This window comes from Chelonoidis abingdonii, chromosome 24, assembly GCF_003597395.2.
Source record: "Chelonoidis abingdonii isolate Lonesome George chromosome 24, CheloAbing_2.0, whole genome shotgun sequence".
NCBI classification, from domain to species: domain Eukaryota; kingdom Metazoa; phylum Chordata; order Testudines; family Testudinidae; genus Chelonoidis; species Chelonoidis abingdonii.
In genome coordinates, this window is record NC_133792.1 from 1,717,555 (window position 1) to 1,741,478 (window position 23,924).

Genomic DNA, 23,924 nt, shown 5'->3' on the forward strand with positions numbered 1-23,924 from the left:
TCCCAAACCCCCCCCCCCCCCCCCAGTTTGCCACTCCGGTCACTCCGTTGTTTTTTTCAGTCCCTGCTTTGCCGCTCTGGCGGGCCCCCCTTTTTTTGGGGTGGGGTGGCAAAAAAGCTAGAGCCGGCCCTGTTTCCAGTGAGCTCCAAAGTTTTGGAGTGGCTCTGGAGTTTTGGTGGAACTGGGCTGAATCCACCCTTACCTTTGGCACCAGTGATTTTATAGCCTTAATGGTTTGTGACGTTGGGGAACATTGCACCTGCAAGTCTGCTTGCAGATCAGCGTCATTTGCAGCAGTGTCTTCTCCTTCAGCAGGTCCTGCAGAGCAAAACATTGCCAAACAGCCATCATGACAATGGACAGGGCCTCTTTGGAGGAGATGGGGTTGGACAACTTTGGGGGGTCCCACTGAGTCACATCTGGAGGGACTCCAGGCAGCATGAGAAGCCACCGATTTTATTGCCTGAGCTGTCCATCCCTCCCCTCTCAGGGACTGGCATATAGAATCCTGCCTGCCCTCATCACTGTAGCAAGGGGGGCAAGTGACAAATGGCAGCAGCTGCATTTATTGGACACCAGCTCTGAATCACCGGGTGCCAGCCAACCAGTTCATTTCTATTTGGACACAGTCCTGGCCCCTAGTCTCTGTTCAGAGCAGAATGAGTGGGCCAGAGCAGAGCAAAGTGTGTGCAGTCATTCCTGACACACAGAATCTACCCTGCTACCAGGGTGCTCTTGGGTTGCACAGTCAGTCCCTGCCAGTAACCACATGCTGCAAGTGGAGAGCTAGCCTTGCTGGTATTGTAGGTTCCCTAGCGCAGTGGTGTTTTGGGGCACTGGCGGGTGATCCCACACAACTCCCATTGGGATCCTTACCCCACAAGCCTCTTCAGTCCCAGAAAGCAGGATTTACCTTGCTGCTGGTGGTCCATTTCCAGCACGTGGGGCCGGTTGGGGGGCACTTTAATGGGGGGAAGAGGAATCCCATTACTGACTTTCTGCAAGAGAACAAAATGAAAACGAACTGATCAAACACGTGAGGAGAGTATGGCTGAGGCCAACGTCGAGCAGAACAGTTCTAAGGAACTGGAGTTTCGGGAAATCAGCTCCCTCGTTCCCCACTGGCCAGAAGGAGCAGGTGGTAGCTGGTTTGCATCACTGAGTAGATTTCAGGCTATGACTTTAAGGATGGGCAGAGCCTCAGGGATGGCTAATTCATTAACTCACATATGAAGTGGAGCATTCAGGCTCCTCCAGGCTACCCCAGAAGGTGGCTACCCACGTGGTACCCATATGGGTTTGTTTTATTTTGCTGCACTGTTTGCTTTGTTCATCTCTCTGGGATCCCAACCCCACATTTAGTCTGGGGATGGCCACCTCCCCATCTGACCAAAAATGGAAGCTGTCTTCACTGGGATTTCCATGGCTGATCCCTCTGACCCAAGGGCTTGTCTGCCCCTCACTCAGCTCCAAACTTCTGCACCGAACAGGTTTACAGCAGGGAACCCTACCAACTCCATAGGATAAATTATAACAGAGTCATAGAATATCAGGGTTGGAAGGGACCTCAGGAGGTTATCTAGTCCAATCCTCTGCTCAAAGCAGGACCAGAGGAAGTTAATTCACTAGAGGCCACTAGTATGTCAGAACTGAAGTGGGCGCTGAAATTCCCTGCTCACTGCAGTGGGCGCGTGGGTGTGAGTCACACCTTGTCTGCTGGAGGATTCAAGTGGAGACAGCTTTCAGCCACCTCAAGCCATTAGAGCAAGGCTGCATTGGTTACAATATGGTGGGTCCTAACTGTGAGGAGGAGGGGGTAAAAGAAATGGATTTTTTCCAAAATGGAAGCTTAGACTTTGCAGGAAACACATCAGAGCTGTGGAAAAAATCCACCTTTTGCCTGCTGCTTGGATTTACCCTTGTCCCTGGCTGGTTGAAAGCCCTGGACCTACGCATGGGGTGAGTCTGAAGAGAGAGCCCACTGCCTTCCTCTGTGGTTCAGAGCCCTGCCACTCACAGTGGTCTGGCTGTGTTTTCTCTCCCTTCCCCATCCCATAGGCACAAGATTGTCCCCTTACCCACTTATCAGCCTTGGGGGCATAAACAGGCTCCAGGTGAGAGGTTGGAATACGCAGTTTCTGGGAAACACAGAGCAGAACAGAAAACAGGGTGAGACCAGGCACATTTGAAACGGACACTCTTCTGCCCAGTGCAGGAATTCTCTTCACTGGCCTTGACAACCCCACCTTGCCCCTCAGTCATTCACATCCCTGTGGCATGTGTCATTTCCCGGCACGCCACTCTGACCAGGTCACTCTGTCTGCTGGCTCACTCTTCTCCATCATCACAAACACAAACTACTTGCCATCGCTTTCAAGGCCCTTCACAGCCTGTCCCCACCAGCCTTCCTCACCCACTTGTTAACTTTTAAAGAGGAACCTTTGTGCTTGCTCCCATGCTGCCCCTCACATGCCGGAGGAGCTGCCTCCATCTTTCTTCAGTTTCCTCTTTATAACTCTCCTGTGCTGTGATGCCTACCAGAAAACTTGACAATGGTTAGACTGCTGGTTCTGCTGAGAACACTGCCTGTCAGACTGACCAGTCTTATCTCACTGTGTCTTTCTGCTCCCCCATCTGTCTTTGGGCCCACACCTTTTCTCTGCCTTATACTTTGATTGTAAGCTCTCAGGGGCAGGCACTGTCTCTTTATTCTGAGTTAGTACAGGTCATTGCACAGAGCAATCCTGGCCCATGACGGGGTCCTGGCCTCTATTCTAATATAAACAGCAATGTTTACACTGGCCCACTGGGGACTGCACGTGGGTGGTGATGCCCACTTGGGGACACAGCAGCACGTTACTCTCCCTTCTGAGGACTCTGCTTTCCATACAGCAGTTGCGAGAGGGCCACTGGATGAACCCTAGACACTTCTTGTGCACTTTATTCTGCAGGAGGTGAGGCTTCACAACTGGTGTGAATTGTGCCCCTGCTAGTGGTTCTTACCGTATGTTTCTAGTTGCATAATCCCTATGGAGGATCCATGTGTGTCGGAAGGGATAAGGACCAGAAGAAGCTGAGGTCTCCAGTTTACTGGCCAGTGGAATTAGAGAGGTGGCGGGGAAAAGTCAATGAGATCTGAAAAGCCCCGAACAACCCTTAACAGCTGCTGCTATTAGTGTCCAAACCATGAAAGTGAACTGGTAGTTTCAGAGAAGGTACCGTCATATCCCACCCTCTTGGGTGCTCCAGCTCCTGAGAGCTGCCAAAGGAATATCCTGTTAAAGCCTCAGCAAGCCCCAGCTGGCAGGGAGTGCTGTAGTGTCTACTGATGCTGTGCTAGAGGCAGGAGCACCAGCCTGTCAGTTCCACATACCTGTCCGTCACATATGGCAGTAGCCCAGCCATCTGCCCCTTGAGTTAGTACAAAGATGATAGTGCTGCTCTTCACTGCCATCTCTTCAGAGTCCTCAGGGTAATAATGAGTCACGACTCGATAGTAACCTGAGCTGTGGTCTCTGGAGAAAAAAAAACAACAGCTTTACTCAGCATCCTTTGGGACTGTCACTCTCCCACTGTGGGGTGTGGACACCACTGGGTTTAATGGGATCCCTTTTCTTTGCTCCTGTGGTTACCCTTCTTGGAGACATTCAGGCTAGGAATGGGCATTGCCATCCTGTGACCTATCCACTGGCTCTTCTGTCAATGCACTTTGGAACTTAAAGAGTGTAGGACATTCACCGCTCCTCAGGTGCCAATGCACCCTGGAACAATGCCACTCTTCTCTGGGTGGAGTCCCCACTGCATTCTGCTGGAGAACCTGCCTTCTTACTGGGGTCTGAGGAAAGCCACACCCTTCTACTCTGTCCATCTAGTCACTTATGGGCCTCCATCCCCATAGCATCCAAGCATCTCACAACCATCAAGGACTGTCTCCTTCCCACACTGCTGTGCAGTAGGAGAGCATCATTACCCCCATCTGCAGACGAGGAACTAAAGCAAAGAATGATCAAGGAACAAATTTTCAGAAGAGCTCAGGGCCAAATTTTCAGAAGACCTCAGAACCTACAGTTGGGACTGGATTTTCACTGTGGCTCCACTCCTAGTTAGACATCTAAACTTGTCCAAGGTCCAATGACAAGAGGGTTATGGATCCAGCGTCTCACTTCAGAGCTCTAACCACGAGCCCATCCTCCCTCGCCATATACTCTCAGTTGTGAGCTAAGTAAACTCGAGAATGCTTCTCTTGTGAGCATCTCCCCGTATAGGCAGCAGTAGCCTTGGGCTGTGTCTCCATGGTGCAGTTACCACATTTATGGTCTCTCAGAGATGATAATCCATGAACTTTTGGAGAAGAACATGCCTGTGCGCCGAAGTGCAAAATATCAGGACAAGAGACAAATAAGTAAATGTTGGGACAGTCCCGATAAAATCAGGATGTCTGGTCACCCTACATGCCGGTCACTTCTGGGAGCCACCTGAGGTGAGCGCCTCCCAGCTGGACCCCACACACCTCACCTCCTCCCACACCCCAACCCATTGCTCAGCCCTGAGCCTCCTCCTGCACTCAAACTCCCTCCCAGAGCCCACACCCCCTCCTGCACCCCAACCCCTTGACCTAGCCCTGAGCCCCCTCCTGCACCCAAAACCCCTCATCTCCAACCCCCCCCAGAGCCTGCACCCCAGCCAGAGCCCTCACCTCCTCCCACACCCCAACCCCTTGCCCCAGACCTGTGAAAGTGAGTGAGAGTGGGGGAGAGTGAGCAATGGAGGGAGGGGGGTGGAGTGAAAAGGGGGTGGGGCCTCAGAGAAGAGGTGGGGCAGGGTGTGGCCTCTGAGAAGGGGCAGGGAAGAGGGAAGTACACAGGTGTTTGGATTTGTGCAATTAGACAGTTGGCAAACCTATTCCTGAACCACTTTCTAGCTTTTCGAGATGAAAACAATGGGCTAGATTCAGCCCTGGATTATTGGAAGCACAAACCCAGGGAAGTCAATGGAGCTGCACCTCCTTAGACCAGGGCTGAATTTGGCCCCAGTTACAGCAGTGCTGATAGGAGCATTTGGAAGCCTTGTCCTGGGGGCTAGAGCCAGGAAACTGAGAGTAGGTAGCTGTGGGTTCTAACAGTGGTGCTGCCATTGACTTACTATGTGGCCTTGAACAGGTCACTTAACCTCTCTCTCTGTCTGTTTCCGAACCTGTGACATGGTATTTAGTTGGCTCACAGGGTGGCTGTGATGCTTAATCAATGTCTGCAAAGGGCTTTGAGATCCTTGCAAGGTGTTATAGAAGTGCAAGGTGTTATTGTTATTAACTACAATGGCTATCACAGTCACACAAGTCTTTCACACACACAGCGTTTTCTCCTCAGGGATGGATCTCTGGGAGTGGGATACTGCAGCGTCTTCAAACCAAAACCTCTGGGGCCAAGACAAAGTGCCATAAGGAGAAATAGTGACAGAAGAGCAAAGCCATCCGGGACTGATCACTTACCGCACAGCACTGACACTGGGTTCGTAAAAGCCCTGTCTCTGTGGAGAAACAACAGCGTCTATTTCATAGAGCCAGATTCCAAGCCAGAAGGGACCACTGGGATCATCTAGGCTGACCTCCTCTTTGTAATAGCTTGTATCAGGCAGCAATGCAGAGTCTGAGCGAGAGTTTCAGTCTCTGACATTTTCCCTCCTATTCTCCTGTCCACACTTGTCATGCAATTATTCACCACTCTGCTGAGCAGTGCTGGCACCGCCTCTTCTCTGCCCACCCCACCCAGTAGAGACCAACCTACTTGCGCATTCCCCTGCTCCTAACATTCACATGACAGTGCACCCCACTGCCCTGGAGGATAGGTCTGTGGTGGTGCTGGGCAAGTGAGTTAAACATTGCATAGACTCTGCTGCAGTGGCTTTAATTCAGTGCAGAGAAAAGAACGCTCTGTCCAGGGGGCAGAGACTTATGTGCCTCATCTGAGCTCCTCTGGCCAATGATGAAGCACAACTGATGGGGTCTGAGGGGTGGAAGGATATCTGCAGTGATATGGCACTTAGAGGGTAGGAATTGCTAGGCAGGGGGAGACGTGTGACTCAGAGCCCCAAGGAAACCTCTCAGCTACACTAAAATATCATGGAGTCCATGACAGGTTCTCATCCTGATGGACGTCTTGGCTGGGGACCCTAAGTGGAGCTATATGACAATGATGCCATTACATGACCTTACCATGCATAAATCAAGTACCATCAGTTGTTGCACTGTCCCACTCACCTGTGGCCTGAGAGGCTCAAATCCGATGTACTCATCATTGGGAATGATGGAGGAGATCACCTGCCAGAGGACAGATCAGATCAGACTCTGGATCACATGAAGGAACAGCAAGGCCCCGTTAAAACTGCCTCTGGGAATCAGCCACTCACCCTGGTTTTCCCATGAGTGAGTCCCTAGCACCAAGTGGCAGGGCTTAACAAAAAGTCACTGCACACAGTGGAGAGTGCAGAGCTGAGTCCAAGCAGTAACCCCAGCTACTCCAGGGGCCTGGTTTTCTAGCTCTTGCCATGCTGGTTCCCTACATGTCTGTGGGTGAATCTGAGAGCACAACCAGTCATTTGCTCTGCACTCAAGAGGCTCCTGCCTGTGACACTTACCAAAGGGTGCAGAGGTCAGAGAAATGAGAAGAGAAATGTTCTGAAGCCTTCTAATATTCTCTGAAGGGCATTAACCAATTAACAAAAAAGTCATCCCACAACAAGTGGGAATCTGCTTCAGCTCAGAGGGTCAAATCCTGTGGGACTGGTTAGGTGAGCCCGCATGTCTTGAAAGTGTAAGTTTTCAGCATAATGAGAAAACCAAGGATTCCCTAAGTACCTGATGAGCACTTTCAGAGGCTCACGATCAGCAACGATACAATGGTATCAGCACACAGAGCAGTGTGGAGTCATGCTCTATTTACAGAGGGTCAGATCATGTCTCTCACTGGGCATTGACACAGGGCAGGGAAGGAAAGAAGCTCTTTGCTTGTTGCTCATCTGGAAGGTACCAATGTAGTGGAGCACTGGGTGCCAGGCTGCTATTCCCACTCACACAGGTGGGCAGTGAGTGAATGGGCAGGGGTGGGCAATAGGCATCTCCCCGCAACATGCCGGCCAGTGCAGTTGAGCCAGCTCAAAAGGCAAAGTGTGCTGTGCCAGGAAGAAGGCTGGTGCAGCTGACTTTTCCCCAAGAAGGGAGGGGGAAGCAGGGCCCAAACTGTGACTGTCTTCACTATAGTGCTAAGAGTGTAACTCGAGTGTTGCCCCAGCCCGACTCTCACCCACACACCCAAATCTCCAACTGGAGCTAAGTGGTACTTTAAGTTTGAGAGAGTTGGCCTGTCAGGGGGCTGGGTTGAAGCTGGAGTGCTGCTGATGCAGCGGGGATGCAGCAACTCAGATTACAACAACTCATCAACTGCTAATCCATTCTGCTAATCCAGCCAGGATATATCTACACTACAGAGACTATCCTGCATAGCTACGTCAGCATAGCCCCATAGTGTAAACGCAGCTTATGCTGACAGAAGAGGTTCTTTTGGCGGTATAGGAACCCTACTCCCCAAACACTGTTAGCTATGTCAACAGAAAAGGTCTTCCTTCAACCTAGCTGTGTCTACAGGGGGTGTGCTTTTTCATGCCCTTGATTGACATAGTTGTTCAGCACAGACCAGGCCTCATTCTGTGCTGCTAATCCAATCACTCTGTGTAATTTGAGTGCTGTTTTGCAGTAGGGTCACTCTCACTTGAGCTAGGTTAAGTCAAGTGGAGTCACTTGCGTGTATTAAATCAAGCTAACTGCTGCAGTGAAGAAAAGCTCTTAGTTACTATTTGGTCCCTGCTCTGCTCCTCAGGAAGTGCAACTATGCACCACCTTCTACTACAGGCAGATGGTAAGGTTCCATATGACCCATATTTCCTGCAACATCCTTCCACTCACAAACAGTCCTATAACTTCAGCCTCATCAATTTCTCTCTCTGTAAAATGGACTCAATAACCCTCACTTTGCTGCGAGCGAAGGGGAGGGTTAAATAACTCATGTTTGTAAAGCACTTTGTGATCTTCAGAAAAAAGGTACTACACAAGAGTTAGGTATTTATTTAATATTTAATTTCAAAATAATTTTCTCCTGGATATAAAAAGCCCAACCACTGAGGAGCACTTTCCTTATGGACAAAAATGCTTCCAACAGAGTCCTGATTATTCCCCTCCGCTTGTGAAATTCACCTTGCTCCAAGCAAGGACAGATGGTAGGAAAACACTCAAAGCTAGAAAAATGACAGAGGAAAACCTGAAAGACTGGTTCCTAACAATGGAGCTATTGCACTTAGGGTCTAAAGAATCTCAGCTGATATTTCCAAGGCACTGTGGCTGGCAGAGGGCCCAAGCAATATTACTCTCAGGAGGCTGTCAGTGCTGTGGCTGGTAGAGGACCCTGGCAGTAATGTTTTCAGGAGCAACCAGAGCCCTGGATCTTAGGGTATGTCTACACTATGAGATTATTCCGATTTTACATAAACCGGTTTTGTAAAACAGATTGTATAAAGTCGAGTGCATGCGGCCACACTAAGCACATTAATTCGGCAGTGTGCGTCCATGTACCGAGGCTAGCGTCGATTTCCAGAGCGTTGCACTGTGGGTAGCTATCCCATAGCTATCCCATAGTTCCCGCAGTTCTCCCCCACCCACTGAATTCTGGGTTGAGATCCCAATGCATGATGGTGCAAAAACAGTGTCGCGGTGATTCTGGGTAAATGTTGTCACCCCATTCCTTCCTCCATGAAAGCAACGCAGACAATCATTTCGCGCCCTTTTCCCTGGATTGCCCTGGCAGACGCCATAGCATGGTAACCATGGAGCCCGTTTTGCCTTTGTCACTGTCACGTATGTTACTGGATGCTGCTGACAGAGGGTACTGCAGCACTACACAGCGCATTCATTTGCCATTGCAAGGTACAATGATCTGGTCCAGTGTCTAGCTACCATCTGCTGTGCCACGTCTATATGGCAGATGAGATGACGGTTATCAGTCGTTCTGTACCGCTGCTGCTGTCAGGGTGGTCCTGGCTGGCCTTTAGCTGAGGTCGGTCAGGGCGCAAAGACAAAAGGAATTGACTCCAAGTCAATCCCTCCTTTATGGTTATCTAAAAATAGAGTCAGTCCTGCCTAGAATATGGGCAGTATACTAGAGAACCAGCTGTATCAGAGAACCGAGAGAGCATAGCTTCTCCAGTCAGACCCGCGAGAAACAATAGCTGCATGCCATCACGGGGTGCCCCTGCAACAACCGCCACCGTTGAGTTCTCCTCCCCAACCTTCCTGGCGTACCGTGGCAGTGTCTCACATTGTGTCGATGAAGTATATAAGAATGCCAAGGATTAAGAAACAGTGAGATAAAATGAGGGAGGCATGCCTCTAGCTGCTATGATAGTCCAGGCAGGACATTAAATGGTGGGGGGGAGAGGAGCCCAGCATCCCGCTGCTATGATAGTCCAGGCAGTACGGAATCTTTTCTTTAGACATGAAAGGAGGGGGGCTGATGGAACTCAGCCCCCAATTGCTATGATGAGGAGAGTTACCAGCCATTCTGTACCATCTACTGGGAATGACTGGGAGTCATTCCTATTTTTAGCCAGGCGCCCCCGGCCGACCTCACCTGAGGCCACCCAGGAGCACTCACGGGCTGATGATGACGGATAGCAGTCATATTGTACTATCTGCCACCGGGGAGGGGAAGGGAGAGGATGCTGCTATTCATTGCCGCAGCACCATGTCTACCAGCAGCATGCAGTAGACGTAGGGTGACATATAAAAAAATCAAGAAACAATTTTTTTCCCTTTTCTTTCATGGGGGGGATTGGGGGTAAATTGATGAGATATACCCTGAACCACTCTGGACAATGTGTTTGACCCTACAGGCATTGGGAGCTCAGCCAAGAATGCAAATACTTTTCGGAGACTGAGGGGACTGTGGGATAGCTGGAGTCCTCAGTACCCCTTCCCTCCCTCCATGAGCGTCCATTTGATTCTTTGGCTTTCTGTTACGCTTGTCACACAGCACTGTGCTGTGGCCTCTGTCTATCATAGCCTGGAAATTTTTTCAAATGCTTTCTCATTTCATCTTCTGTAACGGTGCTGTGATAGAACAGATTTGTCTCCCCATACAGTTATCAGATCCAGTATCTTCCGTACAGCCCATGCTGGAGCTCTTTTTGGATTTGGGACTGCATCACCACCTGTGCTGATCAGAGCTCCATGCTGGGCAAACAGGAAATGAAACTCAAAAGTTCGTGGGGCTTTTCCTGTTTACCTGGCCAGTGCATCCGAGTTCGGACTGCTTTCCAGAGCAGTCACAATGGTGCACTGTGGGATACGGCCCGGAGGCCAATACCATCGATTTGCAGCCACACTAACCCTAATCCGATATGGTAATACTGATTTCAGCGCTACTCCTCTCGTCGGGGACGAGTACAGAAACTGGTTTAAAGATCCCTTTATATTGATATAAAGGGCCTCGTTGTGTGGACGGGTGCAGCGTTAAATCAGTTTAACGCTGCTAAAATCGGTTTAAACACGTAGTGTAGACCAGGCCTTAGTTTGCTCATTGCTGACCTTAGTCATCAGGGCCCCATGCTAACATTCTTACACTAGGATTGACCTTTCTGCAGCCTAGGGGGGCTTACCTTGGGTTTACCTAGGAAATCTTTTGAATCCAGCTGCTCAACTTCCTCCTTTCGTGGTCTGAAAAATTCCCCCAGGGGAACATGTATGGGCTCCAGGAAGAGATGATTCTATAGTGGGGGGAAGAGATCAAACCAAGGACATTAGATATCATTAACCACAGTGTAGCTGAGCGTGACCGGGGCTCAACCCTCCTGCAGGGAGGGGAGGGGAGCCATGCCGGCTCACCATGCTCCGGCCTTCCGGTTGGGCTGAGCAAACCAGGCCACAGTATATAGTTGAGTCCAGGCCCCGGGGCAGGGCGCGGCAACACACAGTCTGAGCTCAGGCCCTTCAGCAGGGGCTGAGCAGGTAAGGCAACCACTGCAGATGGTCTCCTTAGGCAAAGGGAGGGGGAGTCTGCCACCCTTGAAGGGGTGGCAGGGGGAACGCAGGCCCTCCCACTCCACTGCGTTCCAGCCCTGGGCCCTAGCAGCGGTCAACGCCGCTGACGGCTAGTGGGGGATCCTGACCGAAACACACTGACATGGGCTCAGGCGAGTCTGCAGCCAGACGGGAGTCGGCTGCCTCCGGGCCACTTCCAACCTCCCCCTCACTGGGTATCTGCCCTTCGCCTGCGTCGTCTGGTGGGTCCCAAACCATGGGTTCCTCAGCAGGCTCAGCAGCGGGAGGTCCAGTCCACTCCTCCAGGTACCGGGGTTCGGGCGGTCCGGTCCAGTCCTCAGGGTACCAGGGTTCGGGCGGTCCGGTCCAGTCCTCCACAGGCCGAGCGTCAGAGGGCTCAGCCGGCTTCTCTGGGTACTGGCCCCAGGGGAGGTCAGGTCAGTACCCCTCCGGATACCGGATGCGGGGTAAGCCGGGCTCAGCGGGAGCTCGGGCCTCAGCGTCTGCCTTCTCTGGCAGCCTCCTCCTAACTGAGGGCTGGGGCTGGGCTTTTGTACTTCCTGTCCTGCCCCTTGACTTCCTGGGGGAGCGGGGACAGGCGGAGGGGGCCTTGGACTTCCGGTCCCGCCCCTTGACTTCTGGGGGGCGGGGATAGGTGGCATGGCCTCCGCCTGGGGCCGCAGTTTTTCTGGCCTATTCCCTTCAGGAGCGTGTGTGTGTGGGGGGGGGGGCTCTCACTACACCCCCCCCCCCCAAAGCTGACCCCGGTCCATTGGGGTCAGACCCCTCCATCTCCGCAAGGCGGGACAAGAAGTCAGCGTTAAGATGCTCCTTACCGGCCTGGTGGCAGACGGTAAAGGCATATTGCTGTAACGCTAAATACTACCTCGTGAGCCGCATATTGTTGTTTTTCATCTGTGCCAACCAGCCGAGCGTGGCGTGGTCTGTAACCAGGATGAAGGTTCCCCCCAGGAGGTAATATCGGAGGGCATCACAAGCCCACTTCACAGCCAGGGCTTCCTTCTCAACCACGGCGTAGTGCCGTTCCCGTGGAAACAGTTTCCGGCTCAGGTAGACAACGGGGTGCTCTTCGCCGTCCACCTCCTGAGACAGAACCAAGCCTAATCCTACCTCGGAGGCATCGGTCTGTAGGATGAACCCTCGGTCGAAGTCCGGACTGTATAGGACAGGTTCCCGGCAGAGGAGATCTTTGAGGGTCTGGAAGGCATGGTCGCACGCAGGGGTCCATTCTATCCATCGTGGGCTGTCTTTAGTGAGGAGGTCCGTTAGGGGGGCTGCAATGGAGGCAAAGCTAGGAATGAACCTCCGATAATAACCTGCCAACCCAAGGAAGCGGCGTACCTGTCGTTTCGTGCTGGGGGGCGGGCAGGGGGCTAGGGCCTGGACCTTCCCCACAAGCAGCCGCACCCGTCCCCCGCCGATCGTGTAGCCGAGGTAGGTGGTCTCTTGCCAGCCGATCCGGCACTTCTTCAGGTTGGTGGTTAGTCCAGCATCCCGCAGGATCCGCAGGACCACGGCCACCCGTTCCAGGTGGTCGTCCCAGGACTCGCTGTAAATAACCACGTCGTCCAGGTACGCGGCAGCGTACTCATGGTGCGGACGAAGGAGACGGTCCATAAGTCTCTGGAATGTCGCCAGGGCCCCATGGAGGCCGAAGGGCATCCGGGTGAAGTGATAGAGGCCTGAGGGTGCAACAAACGCGTTTTTTTCCCGGGAGGCGGGGTCAAGCGGGATTTGCCAATAGCCCTTGCTGAGATCAAGGGTGGTGAGGAAGTGAGCCTCGCCCAGGCGGTCCAGCAGCTCGTCCACTCACGGCATCGGGTACGCATCAAACTTTGACACGGAGTTGACACACCGAAAGTCGATGCAAAAGCACTGGGTACCGTCAGGCTTGGGGACCAAAACCACAGGGCTATGCCACTCACTCTGTGACCGCTTGATGACGCCCAGTTCTAATATCGCCCATACCTCCTCCTCTATGACATGTCGCATCCGATGGGGTAGGGGCCTGGTCGCCTCCCGGATCACCACCCCCGGTTCTGTCTGGATGGTATGATGTTCAAGGGTCGTGCAGCCTGGCTGGGCGGTGAAGGTCTTGCGAAATGCCTGCAGGAGACAGGCCGTTTGCTTCCTCTGCTCCTCACTTAGGGCCTCCCCGAGCTGCGGCGCTGTGGGATCGTCGGGCAGACCGGCCCGGGGCCCCAGTTCAGGTTTGTGGGGGGAGGGGTCGATCAAGAGCCCCTCTCGCTCCTGCCAAGGTTTCAGGAGGTTAACGTGGTACTTCTGGGTTCTTTTTCAGCGGTCGGGCTGGTTGACCTCGTAGGTGACCGGGCCGACTTTCCGAATCACCTCATAGGGCCCTTGCCAGCGGGCCAGCAGCTTGGACTCCGTAGAGGGCAAGAGCAACAACACCTGGTCCCCAGGTTGGAACTGGCGGGCCTGCGCCCGCCAGTTATACATCTGGGCTTGGGCCTCCTGGGCTGCTTTCAAGTTCTCGCGGGCGAGCGCCCCTACTTGGCTGAGCCGATCTTGCAGCTGGAACACATACTGCAGAAGGCCCTGCGTGGGGGAAGGCATCTGTTCCCAGGTTTCCCGCATGAGGTCCAGGAGCCCCCTCGGGTGACGGTCATATAACAGCTCGAAGGGTGAGAACTTGGTGGAGGCCTGGGGCACTTCACGGATGGCCAAGAGCAGGGGTGGAATTAACTGGTTCCAGCAGCGCAGGTTCTCGGGGTTGAATTTGCGCATCATATCCTTCAGAGTCCGGTTAAACCACTCCACAAGGCCATTGGTCTCCGGATGGTAAACCGAGGTACTTAACTGCTTGATCTCGAGTAACGTGCAGACCTGCCGTAGTAGCCGGGAGGTGAAGTTAGTCCCCTGGTCAGTGAGTAACTCCCGGGGTAGGCCGACTCGGGTGAAGACTTTGATTAATTCATCAGCGATGGCCCTGGCGGTAATGCTCCGGAGCGGAATGGCCTCGGGGAAGCGGGTCGCGTAGTCCACCATGACCAGAATGTAGTGGAACCCGGCCTGGCTTCTCGGGAGGGGTCCTACTAAGTCCATGGCCACCCGTTCAAACGGAGTTTCCATAATGGGCATTGGGATCAAGGGGGCTGGGGCTGTCCGGGCGGGCGCCGCCCGCTGGCACTCGGGACAGGAGGCGCAGTATTTCTGCACCTCGTGGTGCACCCTGGGCCAGAAGAAGTGAGACAAAATTCGGGCAAGGGTCTTCTCCTGGCCTAAGTGTCCGGCCTCAGGGACATCATGAGCCAGCCTCATAACTGCCCTCCGATGGCAATGCGGTACTACTAGTTGTGTCCGGACCTCTCCCATGCGGGAATCCCGGTCCAAGCGGTAGAGACGATCTTGCTGTAACTCAAAGCGGGGCCAGGTTTGCACACGGCCTGGATCGATCGGGGCCCCGTCGACTGCGGCCAGCTGGTCATACATCTGGTTCAAGGTGGGGTCCTCCCTTTGATCTCGGCAGAAATCCGTGGTCGCCTCAGGCCTTTCGGGTATCCCCGGTCGGGGTGCATCCACCGCATCGGCCTGGCGGTCCGGCTCCACCCCGTCAGTCCCTTCTGTGGCGTCTTCCACGGCGCGGTCACCCTCGCAGGCGGGAGTAATCTCTAGGTCCTTCTGCGAGTGGGACCGCAGAACGTTCACGAATTCAGGCCAGTCCCGCCCCAAGATCACCGGGTAGGCGAGCCGCGGGGCCAGGCCGACCACAAGGGTCCGCGTGACTCCAGCTACTGACAGGGAGACTCGAGTGCTGGCATACGGTTGTACGTCGCCATGTATGCACTGCAGGTGGATCGTCCCAAGCCACGGGCCTTCAGCCACGCCGAGGCTTTGGCGGACCAACGTCTGCCCGCAGCCGGAATCAACCAGGGCGCGCGTCTGGCAGTCATTGACGACTACGGGCACAGTGACCTTGGGCGGCTGCGGGGGTCAGGCCTGATCTTCTCCGGCACAGACCTGCCCGAAGTCGCACTCCATGGCTGGGCAGTCTCGTTGGAGGTATCCACGTTTGATGCAGGAGAAGCAGGGACCGATCTCAGGCCGCCCGGGCCAGGCCGATCCATTTCATTGATTCGCGGGGGGGCTCCGGGGTGGACGTTCTGGTCGGGCTTCGGGACGGACAAGGCTTCGATGGGTCGGGCCCTCAGGCCGCCGCAGGTGGACTTCCTGTCCCCGGGGGGCGGTTCGAGCTTCATTGCGGCCACTCCCCCTCCTTTCCAAGTGGGGCCGCTCGGACCCGGCGGGATGGGTTCGCGGCATTGGCCCAACCAAGGTTTTGGCCGCCAGGAAGTCTTCCATGAGGGTGACGGCAGCCGCTACCGTCGGGGGCCGGTGTCGGAGGACCCAGGCTCTTCCTCGGGACGGGAGGATGTGGAGAAACTGCTCCAAGACAATCTGCTCCAGGAGTTCCTCCGGGCTTCGTCGGTCGGGTTGGAGCCACCGCTTGCACAAGTCCCTCAGCTCCTGAGCTATCAGCCGGGGCCGGACACCCGCACCATAAGTTAGGCCCCTGAACCGCTGGCAGAAAGTCTCTGGGGTGACGTCTAGCGCATCCAGAATCGCCGCTTTTACTTTGGGATAGTCCCTGGCATCTTCGGTGGAGAGGCCTCGGTATGCAGCCTGTGCCGTCCCCGTCAGATACGGGGCGAGCAGGGTGGCCCACTGATCCGGGGTCCACCCAGCGACCTGGGCCACCCGCTCGAAGGTCACCAGGAATGCCTCCGGGTCGTCATGGGGGCCCATTTTGGTCAGCCGGACCAGCGGAGGAGGTCGCGGGGTCTCATCCAGCCCCCCCGACTGGGGATTGGGGCCGTGGGGGAGTGTGCCTTCTAGATGTTGTAGACACTGCCGCGGAAACTCCTGAGTCCGGGTTGTCAGGTCCTGCACCAGCTGCTGAGCCCCCAGTTGTTCAAGCAGCTGTTTCTGCTGCAGTAGTCGGGCAGCCTCTTGGCGTTGCTGCTGCTGCAGCTGGGCCGCCTGTTATCGTTCCTGGGTCTCCATCAGGGCCGTGAGGAACTTGGTTAGGTCCATTTCACCAGGGGGAGAGCGGTACCCCCCCACGCCCTTCTCGCAGGGGTCAAGGGCTCGTGCCCACATCCTGGCCAGGGAGTCCCCACTTCTGGTACCACGTGTAGCCGAGCGTGACCGGGGCTCAACCCTCCTGCGGGGAGGGGAGCCATGCCGGCTCACCGCGCTCCGGCCTTCCGGTTGGGCTGAGCAAACCAGGCCACAGTATATAGTTGAGTCCAGCCCCCGGGGCAGGGCGGGGCAACACACAGTCTGAGCTCAGGCCCTTCAGCAGGGGCTGAGCAGGTAAGGCAACAGTATATAGTTGAGTCCAGGCCCTGGGGCAGGGCAGGGCAACACACAGTCTGAGCTCAGGCCCTTCGGCAGGGGCTGAGCAGGTAAGGCAACCACTGCAGATGGTCTCCTTAGGCAAAGGGAGGGGGAGTCTGCCACCCTTGAAGGGGTGGCAGGGGGAACGCAGGCCCTCCCACTCCACTGCGTTCCAGCCCAGGGCCCTAGCAGCGGTCAACGCCGCTGACGGCTAGTGGGGGATCCTGACCGAAACACACTGACATGGGCTCAGGCGAGTCTGCAGCCAGACGGGAGTCGGCTGCCTCCGGGCCACTTCCAACCTCCCCCTCACTGGGTATCTGCCCTTCGCCGGCGTCGTCCGGTGGGTCCCAAACCATGGGTTCCTCAGCAGGCTCAGCAGCGGGAGGTCCAGTCCACTCCTCCAGGTACCGGGGTTCGGGCGGTCCGGTCCAGTCCTCAGGGTACCGGGGTTCAGGCGGTCCGGTCCAGTCCTCAGGGTACCGAGGTTCGGGCGGTCCGGTCGGTCCGGTCCGGTCCTCAGGGTACCGGGGTTCGGGTGGTCCGGTCGGTCCGGTCCAGTCCTCAGGGTACTGGGGTTTGGGCGGTCCGGTCGGTCCGGTCCAGTCCTCAGGGTACTGGGGTTTGGGCGGTCCGGTCCAGTCCTCAGGGTACTGGGGTTCGGGTGGTCCGGTCCAGTCCTCCACAGGCCGAGCGTCAGAGGGCTCAGCCGGCTTCTCTGGGTACTGGCCCCAGGGGAGGTCAGGCCAGTACCCCTCCGGATACCGGGCACGGGGTAAGCCGGGCTCAGCGGGAGCTTGGGCCTCAGCGTCTGCCTTCTCTGGCAGCCTCCTCCTAACTGAGGGCTGGGGCCGGGCTTTTGTACTTCCTGTCCCGCCCCTTGACTTCCTGGGGGCGGGGACAAGCGGAGGGGGCCTTGGACTTCCGGTCCCGCCTCTTGACTTCTGGAGGGCGGGGATAGGCGGCATGGCCTCCGCCCGGGGCCGCAGTTTTTCTGGCCTATTCCCTTCAGGAGTGTGGGGGAGGGGGGCCCCCTCACTACACACAGCTTAACATTTAAAAGAGAAAAGTAAATACTGCTTCCCCCATGGGGTGTGGTCCAACCAGGGAATTCAGCGTGGCAGAAATTATGGACTTGAAAAAGCGTGACCTGGACTTGACCAACGTGTAGAGGCTAAGATAGTTCACACTTCTGGGCATAAGCCGATTTCTGGAGATCCCAGGGAGGGGTGAAGGGAGAGCATGAAATTTATCGCTAAATAAATCTCTAATCTGCTTCTCCTGTTGATCTTCCTCGACTTTATTATTCTCTGTAAATTGTAACTAGAGTCTAGCACTCAGATCCCAGTACAAGCAAATAAATGTTTACCAAAGTACAAAGAATGGGATGAAAATAATACTGAAAATAGCACAAAGCCATTTTGGGAATCAATGGTGCAGCCTCCTCTGGAATATTATGTTAGCTTCTAGTCACTCTACCTCATACAAGTCATGATAGAAACGAAAAGAGTTCAGGGAGAGGTCTTAAAAGTCATTAGCAGCGTGGTGAGAGGTTTGTACAAAGAGAAAATGAAAAGACTGGGACTGTTTCCTTTCGAGAGCAGATGCATATGATGAAACATAACAGAGGTATAGAAAATAATGACCAGTCTAGAAAAGGTAAATCAGGAGCTCTTGTTCACCCTCTTTGATAATACAAGAATAAGATATGAAATCAAAAAGCAACACAGTTAAAACAAATAAAGGGAAATACTATGCTTAACTTGTGAATTAACCAGTAATTAACCTCTGAGGCTCATTGTGACAAGATATCACTGAGGGCAAAGATTAGCCATTTTTATGGACAATAAGAAGATCCAGACAGGGCCGGCGCTTCCATTAGGAGACCCTAGGTGGTCGCCTAGGGCGCCAGGATTCGGGGGGTGGCATTTTATGCGCTCCCCACGGGGTGCACAGGAGCTTCCGGTTCCGCTCCCGTCGCGCCACCAAAGAAGGACCTTCTGCCGACGTGCCATGGAAAACAGCGGCAGGCAAATAAGCAGCTGAATGACTGCTGCTGTCACCTGTGGCATTTTGGTGGAGGGTCCTTCTTCAGCAGCAGGGCTGGTGCAACCATTTAGGAGGACTAGGCGGTTGCCTAGGGCGCCAAGATTTGGGGGCACCAAAAAGCAGCGCCCCCAAATTTTTTTTAAGTGGTTGAGCAGCCGCTGCTGCTGGGATGGAGAGGGAGTCTGAGCTGCCGGCGGCATCGGCAGTGGGCAGCCCAGGGTGTCTCCTGGGTCAGTGCGCCACTGCGGCATCCGGCAGCCCAGGGCTTTCCCTGGGTCAGCGCACCGCTGCCGACAGCCGGCAGCCCAGGGGTTCCCCTGTGTCAGCGCGCCGCTGCGGGCAGCCGGCAGCCCAGGGGTTCCCCTGTGTCAGCATGCCGCTGCGGGCAGCTGGCAGCCCAGGGGTTCCCCTGTGTCAGCGCGCCGCTGCGGGCAGCCGGCAGCCCAGGGGTTCCCCTGTGTCAGCATGCCGCTGCGGGCAGCTGGCAGCCCAGGGGTTCCCCTGTGTCAGCGCGCCGCTGCGGGCAGCCGGCAGCCCAGGGGTTCCCCTGTGTCAGCATGCCGCTGCGGGCAGCTGGCAGCCCAGGGGTTCCCCTGTGTCAGCGCGCCGCTGCGGGCAGCCGGCAGCCCAGGGGTTCCCCTGTGTCAGCACGCCGCTGCGGGCAGCTGGCAGCCCAGGGGTTCCCCTGTGTCAGCACGCCGCTGCGGGCAGCCGGCAGCCCAGGGGTTCCCCTGTGTCAGCACGCCGCTGCGGGCAGCCGGCAGCCCAGGGGTTCCCCTGTGTCAGCATGCCGCTGCGGGCAGCTGGCAGCCCAGGGGTTCCCCTGTGTCAGCGCGCCGCTGCGGGCAGCCGGCAGCCCAGGGGTTCCCCTGTGTCAGCACGCCGCTGCGGGCAGCTGGCAGCCCAGGGGTTCCCCTGTGTCAGCGCGCCGCTGCGGGCAGCCGGCAGCCCAGGGGTTCCCCTGTGTCAGCACGCCGCTGCGGGCAGCTGGCAGCCCAGGGGTTCCCCTGTGTCAGCGCGCCGCTGCGGGCAGCCGGCAGCCCAGGGGTTCCCCTGTGTCAGCACGCCGCTGCGGGCAGCTGGCAGCCCAGGGGTTCCCCTGTGTCAGCGCGCCGCTGCGGGCAGCCGGCAGCCCAGGGGTTCCCCTGTGTCAGCACGCCGCTGCGGGCAGCTGGCAGCCCAGGGGTTCCCCTGTGTCAGCGCGCCGCTGCGGGCAGCCGGCAGCCCAGGGGTTCCCCTGTGTCAGCACGCCGCTGCGGGCAGCTGGCAGCCCAGGGGTTCCCCTGTGTCAGCGCGCCGCTGCGGGCAGCCGGCAGCCCAGGGGTTCCCCTGTGTCAGCACGCCGCTGCGGGCAGCTGGCAGCCCAGGGGTTCCCCTGTGTCAGCGCGCCGCTGCGGGCAGCTGGCAGCCCAGGGGTTCCCCTGTGTCAGCGCGCCGCTGCGGGCAGCCGGCAGCCCAGGGGTTCCCCTGTGTCAGCACGCCGCTGCGGGCAGCTGGCAGCCCAGGGGTTCCCCTGTGTCAGCACGCCGCTGCGGGCAGCCGGCAGCCCAGGGGTTCCGCTGGGTCAGCACGCCGCTGCTGGCAGCCCAGCTGGTCCCTTGGGTCAGCGCGCTACCGCAGCAGCCGGCAGCCCAGGGGTTCCACTGCGCAGTCATGCTTGGAGAGGACGCAGAGCAGAGGTGAGTTGGGGTGGGGAGGTACCGCAGGGCTCCTTGGGCCACGGGGTAGGGAGTTGCCACCGGGTGCGGGGAGCTGCCACAGGGGTGGGGAGCACACTTCAGGGCGGAGGGGGGGGTGGGGAGCTGCTGCAGGGCTGTGGGGGCGCAAGGTGGAAGTTTTGCCTAGGGTGCAAAACTTCCTTGCAACAACCCTGTTCGGCAGCGTGACGGGAGCAGAACCAGAAGCTGCCGCACGCCCCCGTCGGGAGCACACAAAATGCCGCCCTTTGAATTCTGCACAGGGCGCCAAAAACCCTGGTGCCGCTCCTGGATCCAGAGTTACATTCAACAGGGTTTTTAAAAGCATTTTATAGGGGAGAACATCACTGTGCTTTAGAACAGTAGTTCTCAAAGCTGGTCTGGCGCTTGTTCAGGGAAAGCCCCTGGCAGGCCAGGCCGATGTGTTTACCTGCTGCGTCCACAGGTTCGGCCGATCGTGGCTCCCACTGGCTGCAATTCACCACTCCAGGCCAATGGGGGCTGCAGGAAGGGCAGCCAGCACATCCCTCAGCCCATGCCGCTTCCTGCAGCCCTCATTGGCCTGGAGTGGTGAACCACGGCCAGCGAGAGCCACGATCGGCCGAACCTGTGGACACGGCAGGTAAACACACTGGCCCGGCTCACCAGGGGCTTTCCCTGAACAAGCGCCAGACCAGCTTTAAGAACCACTGCTTTAGAACATAAGCAGATTCCTAACTGGCAGCAGCTATGAAGAAACTTCCCCTATGACCAGATTATTCCATAACTGTCCACTATGATGTTACTTTCCCCTTCCTCTGAAGCAGTCGGTAGTGATGGAGACAGGATACTAAAGTAGATGGACATTTGCTCTGACAGGCTATCACAACTTCTTTGCTTTGAAGAGAAAGGCACTGTAGGCAGGTGGCAGGCGGGAGCAGACAGAACAGCTGGAACACCCCAATCTTTGGAGTGCTCATACCCCAGGTGGAGACTTTTTAACTTGGGTCCTATGAAATGTATCCCCAGGACTCAAATCCCCAGGGTTTTACCCTTTATAGTTAAGGCTAAGATTTTGTCACAGATATTGTTAGTAATAGTCATGGACAGGTCATGGGCAAAAGAGAAAAATTCATGGAAGCCCTGACCTGTTCCTGGCTTTTACCAAAGATATCCCTGACAAAATGGGGATCTGCAGGTCCCCACCTTGCTTGAAGCAGGGCAGCTGCACAGGAGCTAGGAGCCGCCTGCAGCAGCTGGGAGCTGTGGGGTACCCTGCCGCCTGCAGCTCCAGGGGCCCACGGTGGTCAGGAACTCGGGGGTTCCCCTGCTGCCCAAGGGCTTGGGGGTTCTCCTGCCTCCAGCAGCTCCGTGAGCCCCACCACCCATGACAACTGGGAGCTCTGGGGGTTTCCCCACCGCCCACAGCGGCTGGGAGTTCAAGGGTTTCCCCACCGCCACAGCAGCTGGGAGCTGCAGGATTCCTCTGCTGCCTGCAGCTCCAGGGGCCCATGCTGGCTGGGAGCTCTGGGAGTTCTCCCACTGCCCATGGTGGCCGGGAGCTCTGGGGGTTCCCCCTCCACCAGTGACTGCTTCAAGCTCTGGGAGCTGCCAGAGATGGTGGGGGTATCCCATAGCTCCCTGCCCCTGAGGACTGCAGGGGATCCTGCAGCTCCCAACCACCAGTCACTGGAAGTGATGGATTCTGTGACCTACGCGACCTCCATGACTAAATTGTAACCTTATTTATAGTCAGTCTCACCTGCACCCACTCAAGGGCAACATCCAGGCTTGTGGTTCTTCCTTCAGGCCTCTGTCTGATAGCCTCCTCCAGGGTTATTCCAGCTTCCTGCCACAGCCCAAGTTGGCACTGCACTGCTGCAGTATTGTACAGCACCTAAACCAGCAGTAAGGGGATGAGACTCTCACCAGCAACTCAAGGGAATCAAAACAACGGGAAGTTCTCTGAAGCCAACCAAGTGCGGAAACCCAAGTGAAACAGAAAGGCATGTCCAGAGCATCACAGACACAGCAACCAGCTCAGCCTTTCCTCTGCTATTGATCACAGGTGTGCTGCTGCGAGAGCTATCTCACAAAACTTCACATACGGAGGTCAGAGAAAATAAACGCTGCGCTTCATAAAGCGATGCTGCTAGGCTGCACACCGCAGGCTCAGAGCCTTTGGATCAGATCAGGACTAGCCACCAGGGTGCTGGAAGCAAAGAGGTACATGGGGCACAAAAGAGCAAGTGTTCTCAAAGGAGGATCATCTCTGACAACATATGAGGCACTGTAGGTTAGTCCCTCTCTAGGCACCAGTGGCTCTCATATTTTCCACGTGCATGTTTCCTGGCTTTCTCCCAGCGTGTATTCTGCTGCTGTGATACTCTTGTTCTGTGGCAGGGGTAGGCAAGCTCTGGCATGCATGCCAAAGGCAGCACGTGAGCTGATTTTCAGTGGCACTCACACTGCCCAGGTCCTGGCCACCGATCTGGGGGCCTCTGCATTTTAATTTAATTTTAAATGAAGCTTCTTAAACATTTTAAAAACCTTATTTACTTTACATACAACAATAGTTTAGTTATATATTATAGACTTATGGAAAGAGACCTTCTAAAAACGTTAAAATGTAGTACTGGCACGCAAAACCTTAAATTAGAGTCAATAAATGAAGACTCGGCACAGCTCTTCTGAAAGGTTGCCGACCCCTGTCCCTGGCATACACTGTGCTCAACAACAGCACATTCACTAGTCACACTCTGGGAGGAAAAGCAGTAGGGAATCACATGGACAGATAAGTGCTCTTCTACAGAGTTCAGACAATAGCCAGGCAATTTAGTATGAGGATCCACCAAGTCTTGAATGCTGGCGGGAAGAAGCTGGCCCAGAGGTGCTAAGCTTGGTCCAGATGTCAATAGCCAGATGTTATATGGGGTGCTTGTAGCATTCCTGCAGCTCTCCCTGACCTCAAAACCCAACGCTTTTCAGGAAAGCTCTCTCCAGATCCCATGTGTTATTAACATGGCAAGTTAGACCTGCACACACATGTACAATGAGCAGCAGAGCATGTAGCATATACACAGTTAGCAGTGCTATCTTGGAACACACCTGGCCCAGTTATCAAATGTGGGCTTCCTAACAAAGTGGCCAATGCCCACATTTAGGTGCTCAAATCAACCTCTAGGTTCATTAATTTGGCATTTACAAGCCCAAGAGGCAATGTAAGCATCCTAATGGGAGACCTGCAAGTAATTCTAAGGTGCCCCCATTGAAAAGCTGGGCCCAGGACATAAAAAGTTAGGTCTGTGTCTGTGATTTGGAAGTAACCTTTGGGCTAGTGGAGATAAGCAGCATTAAGGAGGCCACAAGAAAGAAGAGCATTACCTGCTTTCCCTAGGAGTGTGCATTGCTGGCAAACCCAAGGAGCAGCACTGGCTCCTGCCTCAATAGTTTACTGCCCATCCTCCTGATCAGAGGTGAGAGACTGTAATGCTACTGTTCTTCTAATAGATAAAGAAAGAAGAAAAAAACATGGTGGAAAAGTTGATCAGAAGATCCCCCTCAGCTAGCTTTTAAGTTGAGGACAGAGCAGTGGCTCGTTGGACAGTGGCACCAAAGGGAATGGAGCTTGAGAGATGTCTGAGGGCAATGTTTTCCCCAAGAATTGAAATGGGGGGTGTTCGAATTTACAGGGGTGAAGTCAGGGCCGATGAGGGGTGAGACCGCAAGGGTAA

The 23,924-nt window shown here is 55.4% G+C and overlaps 1 protein-coding gene across 1 annotated transcript in view; it reads right to left on the minus strand.

Annotated features, from left to right (window-relative positions):
- NOXA1 (NADPH oxidase activator 1) overlaps positions 1-23,924 on the minus strand; it is a 55,199-nt gene that overhangs the window by 3,632 nt on the left and 27,643 nt on the right. Inside the window, exons 4-11 of the mRNA XM_032803106.2 lie at positions 21,953-22,087; positions 10,702-10,809; positions 6,257-6,316; positions 5,489-5,526; positions 3,374-3,515; positions 2,079-2,138; positions 914-998; positions 203-318 (exon numbers count right to left, since the gene is read on the minus strand). Of these exons, the coding sequence (XP_032658997.1) occupies positions 203-318; positions 914-998; positions 2,079-2,138; positions 3,374-3,515; positions 5,489-5,526; positions 6,257-6,316; positions 10,702-10,809; positions 21,953-22,087 (744 nt within the window). The remainder of the gene's footprint in view (positions 1-202; positions 319-913; positions 999-2,078; positions 2,139-3,373; positions 3,516-5,488; positions 5,527-6,256; positions 6,317-10,701; positions 10,810-21,952; positions 22,088-23,924) is intronic.